At 47.2% G+C, this 16,599-nt stretch overlaps 1 protein-coding gene across 3 annotated transcripts; it reads left to right on the plus strand.

Annotated features, from left to right (window-relative positions):
- Nucleotides 1-164: 164 nt before the first annotated feature.
- TTPAL (alpha tocopherol transfer protein like) lies at nucleotides 165-13,258 on the plus strand. Of its 3 annotated transcripts, XM_007464772.1 has the most exons (5): nucleotides 165-229; nucleotides 5,788-6,247; nucleotides 9,318-9,511; nucleotides 10,669-10,779; nucleotides 12,980-13,258. In XM_007464772.1, exons 2-5 carry the CDS (start codon nucleotides 5,803-5,805, stop codon nucleotides 13,256-13,258), a joined length of 1,029 nt encoding a protein of 342 aa, XP_007464834.1. In that variant the 5' UTR covers nucleotides 165-229; nucleotides 5,788-5,802. The 3 variants fall into 3 exon arrangements, with proteins under 3 accessions (XP_007464834.1, XP_007464833.1, XP_007464835.1); XM_007464771.1 differs by lacking the exon at nucleotides 165-229 and having other exon boundaries at nucleotides 5,737-6,247; XM_007464773.1 differs by lacking the exon at nucleotides 165-229 and having other exon boundaries at nucleotides 5,803-6,247; nucleotides 9,318-9,409.
- The last annotated feature ends 3,341 nt before the right edge of the window (nucleotides 13,259-16,599 follow it).

Here is a 16,599-nt window from a genome sequence, read left to right on the forward strand (position 1 = left end):
TCCCACCGCGCCACCCCGGCCGCCAGGTGGGTACCGAAGGCCGGCACTTCGAGGAGATGTCGCACATGCGCACTCGCGGGCGGTGCCCCGCCTTCAAACGCTCTGTGTACGTCACTTCCGGCGCGCGCGGCCGGGCCGGCCGGGTGGGGAGTGCGGGTCGGTTTTGTGCGCGCTGCCGGACGAGGCTCCTGCCGCCGATTGACCCGCGCTCCGCCCCGTAGCCGGGCCGGTGAGTGCCCGCGAGCCGGTGTGCCCCGGGGGCCAGGGAGAGGGACCCTTGAGAGGGAGGGACGACCGGAAGTGGGGCATCCGAGTAGAGAGAGACCCCAGGAAATTGGGACACCTGGGGAAGGGGTGACAGCCGGAAGTGGGGGCCTCGGAAGGCTGTCGACGGGATGTGGGGTCTCTGGGGCTTCAGGAACGGTGATTCCTGACCTCTTCTTTTTTTTTTGTTTTTTGTTTTTTGGTTTTTTTTTTGTTTTGTTTTTCTTGCGTTATGCGGGCCTCTCACTGTCGTGGCCTCTCCCATTTGCGGAGCACAGGCTCCGGACGCGCAGGCCCAGCGGCCATGGCTCACGGGCCCAGCCGCTCCGCGGCACGTGGGATCCTCCCGAAACGGGGCACGAACCCGCGTCCCCTGCATCGGCAGGCGGACTCTCAAGCACTGCGCCACCAGGGAAGCCCCCTGACCTCTTCTTGGGGTAGGACGGGAAGGAAGGTGATGCTCGAAAAATCATAGGCTCCAGGTGGGGAAGATTCCCGGCTTGACCCTAACAAACGGTGTTTGCACCCATCTGTATGCCCACCCATTAATTCATTTACCAGACTGTGACTGGGTCCTGCTCTGTGCTTGATACTGCCAAGGCCCTGGAGATTAAACAGGAAGCTGTAGGTGCAGCGTAGAGCCCAGTGTGGGGCTAGATACATCCTTGCTCTGCCTCACTAGGTGTGTACCCTTGGGCCCTTAACCTCACATCATCCGCTAGTATTTACAGAGTACCATCATGGGCCAGGCACTGGGGATAGCAGTGAACGCGGCAGGCAAGTTGTCTGCTCCCGTGGAATTTACATTCTAGTGGGCAGTTTTCCCCTTTGTAAAATAGGAACAGCATTAGCGCTCTCACCAAATATTGTGAAGATTAAACAAGAGATGGATGTAAAGTGCTTATCACAGTACTTGATACATGGTAAAATGCTCAAGTACATATTATCTCTTTTCATCATTCCACTATGAGTTAAATTTCATAAGGCAAAGAATTATATTGTTTGTTGTTGTGTGCCCAGCACCTGTAAGCACAGTGCCTGCCACAGGTGATCAGTAATTCTTTGATAAGTGAATGGATGGGTAAAACTGGCTTGGAGGAGTTTCAGGTAAACACACAAGACACTGGCCTGCATTTTCTGAAAGAGAAGTAGGAACCCAGTGCTGTGGAAAACGGGAGAGAGTCAACCTGGGGGAGTCAAGGAAGGCTTCGTAGAGGAGGTGACATTGAAGCTGGGCCTGGAAGGTGATGAGTGGTCTGGTTGAGAACAAATGAGGCAAGGATATTCCAGGCAGAGGTATCAGAAATGCCTGAGGTGTTCCAAAAATGGTGGGTCATTAGTTTGCTTTGGCTGACGTTTAATGTGCATTGAGAGGGGGAAAGGTGGGAGACAGGCTGGAGAGGGACTTTGAGGCTAGGCCTGTAGTCCGTGGATGCTACAGTCTGTCTTCTGGCTAATTACTCGATTGGGATTACAGGCATCTGTTGGTGACTGCCAGGAAAACAGAGCCCAGGGTGGGTCCTGTGAACCATGATTGTTGATCTATTCCTCACTCAGCATACCTCCCGCCAAGAAGATTAAACTCATTCAACAAATATTTATGGAGCACAGACTATGTGTCTGACACTCTGTTAAGTGCTGGGTGGGTTTAAGGTGATGAACAAGACAAATGTGGATGTTGTGCACAAATTGCCTACAGTTGCAACAGAGAAGCGCTATGCGGAAGAGCTCCTGCAGGGGTGAGGGGAGCTCCTAACCTGGCTCAGAGTCAGAGAAGGCTTCCCGCTTTAAGCACCATCATCCCTCACCTGGATTATCGCAGTAGCCTCTAAATGGTCTCTTTGCCTCTGTTCTCATCCTCTTACAGTCCATTCTCAAGATAGCCCAGTGATCTTTTTGAAATCTAAATCCGATCATGTCAGTCTACTCAAAACCCTCCTTGACTCCCACTGAAGTGAGAGTAACTAACGCTCTTACTGGCCTACAAAAGCCCCGTACCAACTGGGTCCCCAGTTCCTCTCTAAATTCATCTGCCAATATTCACCTTGCGCATTTGGCTCTTGCCATACTGGCCTCCTCCCTGTTCCTTGAAAAAGCCAGGCATGGTCCTGCCTGGGGCTTTGTACTTTTTCTTCCCCCAGAATGGCTTGCTCCCTCATCTTCATCTTCTCACACATATCACTTGGGTGAGGACTTCCCTGATCACCCTACTTAAAATTGCAAGCCCTATCCCCGGGTACTTGCAACCCCCTTGCCTCTTTTATTTCTCTCCATAGCACTTATTCTCTTCTAGTAGTTGCCCCCAGTGCCTGGACGAGGGCCTGGTACCTACCAAGTGCTCAATATTTGTTGAGTAAATGAAGTGGCATCTAATGGGCAGGGAAGGGTGAATTGGTATTGGTCAGAAGCACTGGAGGATGAGCATGCTAGTCAGAGGAAACAGGATGTGCAGAGGATAAGAAAACCACCTTTGGGAGGAAGTGAAAGAAGCTGGGTGAGGTTGGAGGTTAGAACACAAGGAACAGAGTGTGCAGACCTAAAATTTCGAGGGGGTGACCTGGTCACTGTGGCTCCCGTGGCCTGGGGGGAGACCTGCTATGTGCAGAGACCCCAAGATGGTTCCTGCCTTCCTTGTTGAGTTCCGAGTGGGAGACCAGTGACAGCCCATGGACAAGAGCTTGGACTTTGGAACTGGGCAGCCCTGCTGCAACCTTATTCCTGAAATATCTAAGGCAGCTGTGTTATTTTGTTTGTTTTGTTTTTTCCTTTAATAGGTGTGTTAGTTCAGACCTTCCAAGAAGCAGACACTAGGATGAGATTAGACATGCAAGAAATTTAATGGCAGCAACACATAAAAGGGAGGGGAACTGGAGAAATCAGGGAGAGCTTCTGATAGTGATTTGAGGCCAGTCCTTGTGCAGGAGGTTTGGGCAGGAAGTCTTGGACTGCACTGTGGTTCCACAAAAGATTCGGCCAGGCTGATAGGGAGTCCTTGAGATAAAGTTGCCTGTTCAAGGAGTCCTACGATTCACTCAGTCATTGGCCAGGGACAGCCTGTGGAAAGTGTGAGACCACTGGATGGTGGATCCGGAGGGACAGCAGCTGGTGACACCCATCAGTTATGCTCCACCCCGACAGGAGATCTGATCAGTTTCACAGCCACCATGCTAAGTCACATGTGGATATTGTAAAAAATTTAACAGTACAGTAAAGAGTCTCTTTCTCTCTCCTTAAATGTCCAGTGTCTAGTTCTGTTCCCTAGAGGGAACCATGGTTAATAGTTTTCTTGTACTTCCTTCCAGAAATTTTAGGTGCATTCACAAGTATATATGCATATATTTTAAAAATGTAAATGCAAGTCTTTTTTTTTTTAATTGGGGTATAGTTGCTTTACAATGTTTTGTTAGTTTCTGCTGTACAGTGAAGTGAATCAGCTATATGTATACATATATCCCCTCTTATTTGGATTTCCTTCCCATTTAGGTCACCACAGGGCATTGAGTAGAGTTCCCTGTGCTATACAGCAGGTTCTCATTAGTTATCTGTTTTATGCATATTAGGGTATATATGTCAATCCCAGTATTCCAATTCATCCCATCCCCCCTTTTCCCCCTTGGTGTCCATATGTTTGTTCTCTATGTCTGTGTCGCTGTTTCTGCCTTGCAAACAGGTTCATCTGTGCCATATTTCTAGATTCCACATATATGCATTAATAAATGACACTTGTTTTTCTCTTTCTGACTTACTTCTCTCTGTATGACAGTCTCTAGGTCCATCCGCGTCTCTACAAACGACCCAATTTCGTTCCTTTTTATGGCTGAGTGATATTCCATTGTATATATGTACCACATCTCCTTTATCCATTCATTTGTTGATGGGCATTTAGGTTGCTTCCATGACCTGGCTATTGTAAGTAATGCTGCAATGAACACTGGGGTGCAGGTGCCTTTTTGAATTATGGTTTTCTCAGGGTATGTACCCAACAGTGGGATTGCTGGGTCATATGGTAATTCTATTTTTAGGTTTTTTAAGGAACCTCCATACTGTTCTCCGTAGTGGCTGTATCAATTTACATTCCCACCAACAGTGCAAGAGGGTTCCCTTTTCTCCACACCCTCTCCAGCATTTATTGTTTTTTGTGGATTTTTTGATGATGGCCATTCTGACTGGTGTGAGGTGATACCTCATTGTAGCTTTGATTTGCATTTCTCTAGTGATTAGTGATGTTGAGCATCTTCTCATGTGCCTCTTCGCCATCTGTATGTCATCTTTGGAGAAATGTCTATTTAGGTCTTCTGCCCATTTTTTGATTGGGTTGTTTGTTCTTTTGATATTGAGCTGCATGAGCTGTTTGTATATTTTGGAGATTAATCCCTTGTCCATTGCTTCATTTGCAAATACTTTCTCCCATTCTGAGGGTTGTCTTTTCATCTTGTTTATGGTCTCCTTTAAATGCAGGTCTTTTTTTCACACTTTTCTGCAACTGATTTCTTTTTCCTTCACGTGTCAATTCATAAAGATCTGCCTAATTCCTTTTCACGACTGAATAGTATTCCACTCATATGGTAATGTTATTTAACCAGTCTCCAACTGGGTGATGTAGGTAGTATTTTCAGTCTTTTGCCATTATAATCAATACTTGTAACAATCATCCTGGTGTGCATATTTTGCACACACATACATGTCCTACAAATGGAATGCTGGGCCAAAGGGTATGTGTTGTTTTTTGTGTTTTTGTTAACTGAATTATAGTTGATTTACAATGTTTCAGGTGTACAGCAAAGTGATTCAGTTATACATATATATCTATTCTTTTTCAGATTCTTTTCCATTAACAGGGTATTATAAGATACTGAATATAGTTCCCTGTGTAGGTCCTTGTTGTTTATCTATATTATTAAACAGTAGTGTGTATCTGTTAATCCCAAATTCCTAATTTATCCCTCCCCCTCTTCCCCCTTTGGTAACCATAAGTTTGTTTTCTGTCTGTGAGTCTATTTCTGTTTTGTAAATAAGTTCATCTGTATCACTTTTTTAGATTCCACATACAAGTGATATCATATGATACTTGTAAGGGTATGTGGTTTGAAATCTTTGTAGATATTGACAAACTACCCTAAAGAGGCTATGTCAATTTATTCTCCCGCCAACAGCAAGCATATCAGAGTACCTGTTTTGCATTTTTGCTAATCTGAATTTCAAAGGTGTTTTAGTTTGCATTTCTTTAATTACAAGTCAGGTTGAGCACCTGTTCATGCCTCTGTGAGCAAGGCCAGTGTGTTTGATGAGGGGTGTGTGCATCCTGCTCTGGCTGCCTGGGTGCCTCTGCAGAGATTCTTCTTTCATGCCGTCTGGGGTTGGGCTTGGACACATGGTTCAGATACTCCTCCAGTCAAGAACCACTTCTCTGAGGTTCTTGGCTTGACAAAAAACGTCTCTGCCCCCCTCCCTCGTGCTGCTCTCTGATTTGGAATGAGCGGTGCTGGGCTTTCTCCACATCACGCAGGGCTTCTGTTTTTGCAGGGATCCTGGGAGCTAATGTCAGAAGAAAGTGACTCTCTGAGAACCAGCCCTTCCGCGGCCTCACTTTCGGAAAGTGAGCTGCCGCCACCCCCCGCACCCACCGGCTATGTGTGCTCGCTGACTGAGGACCTGGTGGCCAAAGCCAGGGAGGAACTGCAGGAGAAGCCAGAATGGAGGCTCCGCGATGTCCAGGCCCTCCGGGACATGGTGCGCAAGGAGTGCCCGAACCTGAGCACCTCCCTCGAGGACGCCTTCCTGCTGCGCTTCCTCCGAGCCCGCAAGTTTGACTACGACCGGGCCCTCCAGCTCCTGATCAACTACCACAGCTGCCGGAGAAGCTGGCCTGAAGTCTTCAACAACCTGCGGCCCTCGGCCTTGAAAGAGGTCCTGGCTTCCGGATTCCTCACTGTACTGCCCCACACCGACCCCAGGGGCTGCCACATCCTCTGCCTCCGTCCAGGTACCACCCTCACCGTCTCTGGGGGCAGGGCGTGGGTACAGCTTGGGATGCATCTGCTCAGCACCCTCTCTCTCTTTCTTATTCCCTTTTGTCCCCTCCTTGCCTTAGTCAGGGCTCTTACACACACACACACACACACACACACACACACACACACACACGTATATATATTTATTTGGTTGCACCAGGTCTTAATTGCGGCGCAGGCTCCTTAGTTGTGGCATGCAAACTCTTATTTGTGTCATGAATGTGGGCTCTAGTTCCCTGACCAGGGATCGAACCCAGGCCCCCTGCATTGGGAGCATGGAGTCTTATCCACTGAGCCACCAGGGAAGTCCCAGTCAAGGCTCTTTTGATCTCAAGAGAACAAAACCCTGCTCTACCGGCTTAAGACAAAAGAGAGGATTTAGTCCAAGGAGATGGAAGCACAGCACCAGAGATCTGAAGGAACACGGCTCTTGCCAGGCCCAGGAGCCAAGACCCAGAATCCAATTCATTCCCCCATCAGGAAGTAAGCCTGCCATTCTCCCTGTCTCTGCTTCTGACTGTCAGTCTGTGTGTCTCTCTGGACCACATCTCTGATGCCCTTCACACATCTTCTTCACACTTCTGTCCGTGGACTGGCTTCTGCTCCCTCTGTGCACCCCTCAGCTCCCAGGTTTCCCTGGCCACCCAACTAAGTTCTTTCAATGCAAATTCCAGATTTCTAGGGTTGGGAATCTGGTGGGCTGAGAAGGACACCCTGGTCATCATGTACAAGTGGGGCTGCCAGGACACCCCCCCCTCAGCTCCCACCCTTTCACTCCTTAGTGAGCACGCGAGATACAGATATCAGTGAAAGGGTCTGGGCTGGGCAGATGCCTGGAAAGGTATCTGCCTACCACGTGCCTCCTCTGTCCTCTCCCCCCTCCCTCTGCTTTGTTAAGCCCTTGAAAGTATTCACTTTAGATTCACTTTCAGATCTCAGCACTGCATGATGGTAATCGGGACACCTGACATTTCTTTGGCACAGTAGTTTTCAATGGAGGCATCTCCCCCTGCCCAAAAGCATTTAGAAATGCGTGGGAACATTTTTTTGGTTGACACAACGACCGAGGGGTCCTAGAACTCAAGCCTTCTGATTCTTCGTCCTCTTCTCTTCCCTGACACCAAATGCATTATAAACTCTGGAGAGTTCTCCACTCTGCCCCCAACCTCAACATTGTCCATCAGAGCAGAACTGACAAAAAAAATGTGAAAGTAAGATTGCTGTGTTCTTCTTCCGAAGCACGCTGGGAACATGAGAACCTGCTGGCTGCCCTTTCTGCTCATGCATACACATGCCTCTGGAAACTGATGCGAGTGGAAGTGGCAGGGCACCTTCCTCTGCCTGCAGGCCACACGTTACCACTTCCTTTAGTCCTTTACCAAACCCTTTTGGTAGACTAAACCACATTCTCGTGAGCCGTTACTGTGTACCAGGCACAGTGTTAACTGCTTTACCTGCCGTTTTCGGTGCTTTCCAAAATGAGGGGCGTTCATTTTAAAATAAGCAATGCGGTGGAGATGTCAGGGCACCAAGAAACCTGGAAACCAGTCAACGAGAGTTTCTGTTCCTCGTCTGTGCTCACCTCATACGAATATACGAAAACAGTCAGATATTACCACACTGGTTTCACCCCTCTGCTTGTGTGATTTGAACTCTTTGCTCGTGTGATGGATCGTTTTCCCCATATGTCTGCAGCAGATCTGGATCCCTCCCCACTGACTCAACATTTTAGCAGGAGGCAGATACAGATTTTGTTCTTAGCTAGGTATTGGCTTTGCCTTTTTATAAGCTCTTTTGAGACATATGTGATTGCAAAGGATGATAGCCAGTTATATAGAAGCAGGTTCAATTGGCAGCAACATCAAACAACAAGCTGACATAATTTTTGGACAAAGGTTTTTTCATAGGAATTTTGCACGTATCACAAATCCCACTGGTGGCAATCCTGCGGAGTTTTTTTCTTCTTTTAATATTTATTTATTTATTTATTTGGTTGCACTGGGTCTTAGTTGTGGCATGTGAACTCTTAGTTGCGGCATGCGTGTGGGATCTAGTTCCCTGACAAAGGATTGAACCTGGGCCCCCTGCATTAGGAGCGCAGAGTCTTAAACACGGCGCCACCAGGGAAGTCCCCCTGTGGAGTTTCACCTTTGTAAGAAAGAGACACCGAGATGTTAGTGGGATTTTCTTGAGAATAGTGGTTAACACTCAAAAGTTGTCATTTTCATCTTTTCCCCAAAGAGAGAAAGACTCCTCGATCATATGGGGAACATTAAAGGAGCATCCAGCCTGGAAAGGGGATTTGCTCAGACAACAGCATTGGAAGGCCATCTCTACCTCTGCTGTCCTCAGTCTGGGCTTCATTCTCAGACCAGCTCTTGCCTCATGGGGTCCCTGAGTCTCAGGCTCCCAGCCTCACCACTACAAGAAAGAAGAGAGATCTTCTCTTTCCAAAGGGCCAAGGTCCCAGAATTGTGCCCCCATGGTTCTGCTTGACCTGGCTTGGATCACATGCTTGTGGCCAGGAGGTTATAATACCCGTATTGGCCAAGCCCAGCTCTGGACCCAGGAGTGAAGTCCGTTTACCCAAACTGTATGGCTAGCATGGGAAGGGGTAGTTCCCCAAGGAAAATCAGGGTGGTCTCATGAAGATAAGGGGGCTTGTGATGGCAGAAGGTGCAGATGTCCATGAAGCCAGTATTGTTATCCTCTTCTGTGTATGGGATAATATGTAGGCCCATGGTGAGAAGGTAACTTGCCCAAGGTCACACAACTAGTAAGATTCAAACCCCCGCATGTGTCTGACTTCAGAACTCACTATTTCATCCTCACCACTCAATTGCATTTCCATTTCAGAATGTGCTGCTATGTTTGGAGTTAAGAAACATCAGCTACCACCTAGAGATCTAAATAGTCATGCCAGTAGAATTCTGTCTTTTCCATTTTTAAACAATAGTTTTAGGAAGGAGATAAATCATAGCCTGTCTGATTACTTGTTTGTGTTCATTTCTGTAACATACTGTCCATCTCTTATGACCTTAGACAGATGGATCCCAAGCAACTATCCAATTACCGAAAACATCCGAGCCATATACCTGACATTAGAAAAACTCATTCAGTCTGAAGAAACCCAGGTGAATGGAATTGTAATTCTTGCAGACTACAAAGGAGTGAGCTTATCAAAGGCATCTCATTTTGGCCCTTTTATAGCCAAAAAGGTGATTGGCATCCTTCAGGTATGGCCCCTGTGTGTTGTGTGCCTGTCCTGTGGCTATTTGGTTTCCCCAGGGCCCTGTCCACTTACCTCTAATTCCACCTGATACACAAACCCCACCTCCTCTCCACAGTCAGAACAATAGAAAAGCATTATGGGAAGAAACGTAAAAGTCCAGTTCACCACTCATTCTCATCAGGTTCTCCAGTAGTTTCTAGGCAAGATCAGCTTTAGGGCAAGAGTCCAAAAAACAGAGAAATGCGTTCTGCTTTTTTTTTTTTTTTTGTACAGAAGGCAGAGAAATTCTCAACAAACGAAACTGAGAAGGTTTCTGCTGAAGTGATGGAACCTCTCCTCCTCTCTGTGGGACCTGGGCATTGGGAGCCCTGTTGGGCTGTTTTGGTCAGATGCTTTCACACCTCATGTTCTGTGTTTCAGAACTCAAGTCTCTGGGAACCATAAAGTTCCTTACACACCAGTAGTGTGTGAAATGGTTTGCACATGCAAAGCACTTTTTTTAAAAATTGAAGTATATTTGATTTACAATATTATGTTAGTTTAAGGTGTACAGCGTAATGATCCAGTATTTTTATAGATTATACTCCGTTAAAAGTTATTACAAAATAATGGCTGTAATTCCCTGGGCTGTGCAGTATATCCTCGTTGCTGCAAAGCACACTTACAGTCTTTATAACCCATTCAGTCCTTCAAGGAATCCTCTGAGATAGACAAGGCAAGAATTATCTTTCCTTGTTGAAAGGAAACCGAGACCTTCAGGATGTAGCCTGGCCTGTGCCTCCCAGCTCTGGCAGGTTGGAGCTTTGTTCTGACCCAGCCCGTGGGGTGCTGTCTCCCATGAGCTCTGGAGGTTCAGCAACACCACGATTCTCCTCAGTGGTGTGTTTGAGCCACTACTGCACACCAGGCTGATTATGTAAGCCTTTAAATGTCACCTCTGGTCATTATCAGAAATGTGAATCCTGGCTTTGAGACAATACTTTGGCTTTCCTTAGCTTCCACTCTTCTTTGCAGATTCAAGTGTAAGGATAGTGCATTTGGATCTGTGGTTTTCTAGTCCTGTATGATGATCTGGGGGACCAAAAAAAGTTCCCAGGCTGTGGTAATGGACAGTTTCCAGATGCTCCACAGGTTCTAACACCCCCTTCCCTTCCCCCACAGGATGGTTTCCCCATTCGGATAAAAGCAGTCTATGTAGTGAACGAACCTCGAATATTTAAAGGCATTTTTGCCATCATAAAACCGTTTCTGAAGGAGAAAATAGCAAACAGAGTAAGTGATGATCCTATCGACTTAAGATACTTCAATTTTTTTTAAATGCTGCCTTTTTTGTGACATCTATAAATTTATTGTGATGACAGTAAACTTAGCATATTATTCTTGCCCTGGGACTACTAATTTGGAAAGTGCAAGGTTACAGATAAAATAAATGAACACTCCTTTCTGTGAGGGGGAGATGAAATTAATGAGAATATAATATTTGCCAGTGGAGAAAGCAGAACCAGGATTGTTATCGTAGGAACATCCCTGCTCTGTGATCATTTAGACTGTTTAATATCCTGGCCTGGGCATTGTGAACCAACATTGTGTTTTATGTGTAAGAGGACATGGCAAAGGGTAGTCACTGGGCAGGTAGTTAAAAAGAGTCATGGCAATTTCTTTCTTTTTTTTTTTTAATAAATTCGTTTATTTATTTTTGGCTGCGTTGGGTCTTCGTTGCTGTGCGCAGGCTCCTCATTGCGGTGGCTTCTCTTGTTGAGGAGCACGGGCTTCAGTAGTTGTGGCACGCGGGCTCAGTAGTTGTGGCACGCGGGCTCAGTAGTTGTGGCACACGGGCTTAGTTGCTCCACAGCATGTGGGATCTTCCCGGACCAGGGCTCGAACCCATGTCCCCTGCATTGGCAGGCGGATTCTTAACCACTGCACCAGCAGGGAAGCCCGGGGCGGATTCTCACTGCACCAGCAGGGAAGCCCGGCAATTTCTTACTACAACTCCTTGGGCTTTAAAAATGCTATTTAAGCCTTTCCACTTACCTAATTTGTGGTCTTGCTTGTAGTTTGTGGAGTAATTCAAGGTTTATGAGATCTGTGAGTTTTTAGTTTAATTCTTATTTAAGAAAGGATAGATGTCACTTTCAAAGACAGTCTTCCTCTCTGACCCGGAAGAGCCACTTCTCTTTTAACTTTTCCCAGGATCACGATTGAAATGTGGTGGGTGGTATTTTTCTCCTTCTTTCCTAGGCCTGGGAACATGGTTCTGGTCACTCAAATATTCTTGAATTTTGTTCTCTTTTTCAAAGAGGAAACATATAGAGAATCTGACGTGTGTAAGTGAGGGAACTTAAAATCCAGATCCAGATTCCCAGGCCCTTTCCCTGAAGATTTTAACTCATCAGTTCAGGGATGGAGCCCAGGAATCTATGCTTTTAAAGTCTCCTTAGGTGATTCTGATACATGGTTAGGTTTGAGAGCCTCTGATTTAGTGGCCTCCCTACCTGGGTTTGAACCCATGTTGGTTCCTGGAGCTCCGGTTTGGAACCTGCTTTTACCAAAGCAGCCTTTGGAAGAGGTCTTTTACATCTGTGAAATGGCCTTACTGGTGGCCTACAATCTTGTTCACTTGGTCCTTCGTATGTTTGTTCATTCACTCAAAAATATGTTTTGATCAACTACTCTGTGCAAGTATGTTCTCGATGAACAAAACAGACCAAAATCTCTGCCCCCCAAATCCCTCTCATTATAGAGACACAGACAATGGATTACATATGCTATCTAGGATAAGGATGTGCTAAGTGCTATGGAGAAAAATAAAATAAAGCAGAGAACGGGGACAGCGGGTGCTGGAAGTGGGGAAGGGGTTGTAGTATTCAATGGGGTAGTTAGAAGTGGTGTCACTGAAAGCTGGCGTTTGAGCAAAGACTTGAAAGCAATGAGGGAGTGAACCTTACGGTGATCTGGGGGACCCTGAGATGGGAGTGGCCTGGGGGAGCAGCAGGGGCAGGTGGTAGGAGTGGGAGGCAGAGGGGTAACAGGGGCCAGGTGGTGTGGGCCATCATAGGGAGTCCGGCTTTTAGTCTGCGTGACGTGGGAACACGGGAAGCTTGTACATATTAGAGGAGTGACTTGATCCGACGCATGTTGAAAAGTGCTTAGATTGTGGTGGGACAAGGGTGTGAACACAGAGACGAGTGAGGAAGCTGTTGTAGGAATCCAGGTGAGAAGGGATGGTGGCCTGGTACCATTAGGGTGGCAGGGAAGGGCTAGAATTCCGGATGCATTTCCTTATACCCCTTACCAGCCAACAGGATATGGGGTATAAGGAAAAGAGGATTAAGGATCCTCAAGCTTTTCGAGGAACTGGGTAGAGTTGGCATCAACTGTTCCTTTATTCATTCAACAGATATTTGTTTGAGCACCTCCTGAGTTACTGGTTAACCTAAGGACATGTGTGCTTTCCTTTCATCCTCTGTAGTTTTTCCTTCATGGGTCTGACCTGAACTCTCTCCATTCAAACCTTCCAAGAAACATTCTCCCCAAGGAGTATGGGGGCACGGCGGGAGAGCTGGACATCACTGCCTGGAACGCGGCGCTGCTGGCCTCGGAGGAGGACTTTGTGAGGGAGTTCTGCCAACCTGGCCCTCCCTGCGACAGCATCCTGGGCCAGGCCTTGCCGCCCAAGGGGCTGAGCTCAGAGGCACCGTGTGATGACTCCATGCGGGCTGTGAAATCACAGCTGTACTCCTGCTACTAGCCAGTCCCCTGTGAATGTCACCATCTTTAAAACCTTTTCTTCTTTCTTTGGAGAGGTCCAAGGAGAATTTGAGGTGCCATGGATTGTCTTGCTCCTTGTAACGGAACTGCAGCGTGGAGGAAAAGCCTGTAGGGCTCTGAGGTACGCCGCGGGGTGAGGCTTTGGTTACTTGAATGACTCCTATGGAAGACATGGAGAAAGCTCTCCCAGCTATTCCAAACGTTTGGAATCCCAGTGTGCAGCCCTTCATCTGAAGCCGTATCTGGTTTTGACACAGCTCAAAGCAAGAAAAATCAGGACCAAAGTCACTCTGATCCCACGTTCTAAGAGAAAACAACCTGATTGGCCGGTCAGCACACACCTATGAAACAGTTTGACCAAGGCTGCAAAGTGGCCACACGTGAGACAATGGGAGTTTGTGTTCTTCACATGAAGCTAACTGCAGACCTCTGTGTTCATCAAGAAACTTCAAGTGTTAGTCCATCACTGGGTCTGGAAAGCACCTTCACTGAATCATGCAAGCACCCAGACCGAAGCAGCACCTCCTGATCAAATTCGGGAGCCAGGGACCTCACGTACCTCTGGGATTCGTGGGTTGCATCTTGCAATAGAAAAAGTTTTCCCAAACCCATAAAGCCTTAGGCCTGGTTCTCAGTGGAATCATACATGATCCTACATGTACGTGATATTACCCAACCTAAAAGACTGGATGCCAGGCCTGTGTAGCTAAAAGAATTCTGGGGGCTTCCCTGGTGGTGCAGTGGTTAAGAATCCGCCTGCCAATGCAGGGGACACGGGTTCGAGCCCTGGTCTGGGAAGATCCCACATGCCGCAGAGCAACTAAGCCGGTGCGCCACAGCTACTGAGCCTGCGCTCAAGACCCCGCGAGCCACAACTACTGAAGCACATGCGCCTAGAGCCCGTGCTCTGCAACGAGAAGCCACCGCAATGAGAAGCCCGTGCACCGCAACGAAGAGTAGCCCCCGCTCGCCACAATTAGAGAAAGCCCACGTGCAGCAACGAAGACCCAACGCAGTCATAAATAAATAAATAAATTTATTTTTAAAAATAAAATAAAATAAAAGAATTCTGGCCTAAGAATTAAGAGACCTGGGCCTCAGCTTTCTCATCTGTAAAATGAGGCTGAATGAAGTGATCCTGAGGGCCCTTTTGGCTACTACCAAGGTTCTGGGATTTGGTTTAGTGATTGATTGAACGTTAGACGTCGGTTTTCTGCCTAGAAAGAGGACTCTCTAGATACCAGCTGTTGGATCCTGTTTTTCGTAGTACGCCTGGGCCTTTCCAAGGGGGATGCATCATTTTTTGGCCCTGCCTTTAAAGAAACAGTGGACTGAGCAATCTCCATTTTCTTTTCATGGTGAGGGTTAAACTTGAAAAGGATGGCCTTTGTGAGGGCAGGTGAGATGCCCAGAATCTTGGATGAATTCCTTCTATTCCTGAGACTCGGGGGTATATTTTAAACCTGGCAATGGTGAATGGTTAACTTCCTTGGGATTCTTAGATTTTGGCTTCTGGAAATGAACGCAAGGGCAAGTTATTCTGGGACCTCCACCCTCATCCCTGCCACCCCAGCCCACTTGAGTTTCTCTCTCTCGTGTTCGGCCAGACTGAATGCTTTTCAGCACTTTAGACCCTTTCTGTCAAGAATTTAGCCCTAGCCCACACATCAGATTTAAGTGGTTCATCTGACAGCTTTTGACCTATTTCCCTTCATATTCATTCCATGCAAATGGTGGTGTTAAAAAGTGACAAGTGGGACTTCCCCTTCTCTGGCGGTCCAGTGGTTAAGACTCTGCGCTTCCAGTGCAGGGGGCATGGTTTGATCCCTGGTCGGGGACCTAAGATCCCATATGCTGCGTGGTATGACCAAAAAAAAAAAGTGACAAGTACCACGCGTTGTGTGTGTACCTTCTCCGTGCATTTGTTAGAGCAGCAGGCAAGGTGGATGGCTCAGTTAGGATTAGAACAGTCCTCTGAAATTCAAAGGCCAGTCAGGTGTTAATAAGCTGTTCGTCTCTCTAGCACTTTTAAAAATGTCTGGAGATGTTGTTGGTGGAAATGACTTACCTCATTAGTGCCAGTTCTAGGGAGAATTCTTTTCACCATAGATGCTAACCCTGGATGTTCTAGGGACCTGGCTGAGAGGGAAATGTCAAAATGCATACCCCTGGCTGCCTGTAGTCCCATCTGACAATGAGAGTGTGACCAGCATTGCTGGAAAGGTCTAAATAGGACAAGTGGGATGGCTACAGTAGAGGGTTCAGAACTCACCTGCCTGGATGGGAGAGTTGGTTGGAGGCTTTCTTAGGTCCCAAAGAGGACAGAGTGATTAAAAAACAAAACAAAAAGGTTAGACGTGAATCGTTCAAGTTTCCAAGGTTTAAACTGTGCATTGCATTGCTGGCCAATTGCCTTTGTCTACATGTCTTAACATAGGGATGACCAAGCTCACCTAGAGAAATTTCTCAAAGACCAGGAAGGATGTTGCCCTTTTCCCAGGCCTTCCCAGTTGGATCAGGGAGCTGTTTCATTCAGCTTCTGAAAGGAGTCAGAGCCAAGGGTTATCTACCTTCTGGAGCTGCTGTGTTTTATGTTGGCTCCAGAGAGATCAAATGGTTTTGGCACCTCAGGAGGTTTGAACCAAGCTGTGAAACCAGGACCTCCCTGGGTGGAGAACACGGTGGTCTCCACATGGCTTCACCAGGCGTCTGTGTGAAGTTGCCCCAGGCAGGGCAGGGGAATGACCACAGGAGCACGCTGGGAGCTTCACTCAGCAGTGAGGGCACAGTGATGGAGCAAGTAGTTGAACACCTGGAGAACTGCGAGTGTTCTCCTTCAGGGAAAAGTTCTGATCCATTTCACAAACACCCGAAAATGAACTTTTCCCGCAATTCCAGGTAGCATGGCATAGGTAAGGGAAAGGAATAGTAAGCCAGGAGACCTGAGTTCCAGCTTCACTTTGCCACGTGGCCTCAGATCAGCCACCAAACATCCCTGAATCATATGATAAAGGGGGTCTACACTCAGAGCTCTGGACCCTCTGTTCCTGGCATGAGAGGCTTTGTTCTTTTTTTCCCTGCATCTGGGTGATTCTTTAGGAAATTTAGGTCTGAATGAATCTGTAAGCTTGAGAAATTTGGTGGGGGGGGGCGTGTTCTTCCTCTCTTCTACACAGAATTCTGGAAAATTGTGCCTCTTCCTGGAATCCTGTTCTACCTTCACAGCCAGAGACTGGAAGAAATCTACAGAAATAGCCATAAGTGCACCCCTGGCTTTCCCTCTTGAGTTTATTTGCTCTTGGCAAAGGTGGCTTCAGCTCC

Source organism: Lipotes vexillifer, unplaced genomic scaffold (assembly GCF_000442215.2).
Source record: "Lipotes vexillifer unplaced genomic scaffold, Lipotes_vexillifer_v1.1 scaffold53, whole genome shotgun sequence".
In the NCBI taxonomy this organism is placed as follows: Eukaryota; Metazoa; Chordata; class Mammalia; order Artiodactyla; family Lipotidae; genus Lipotes; species Lipotes vexillifer.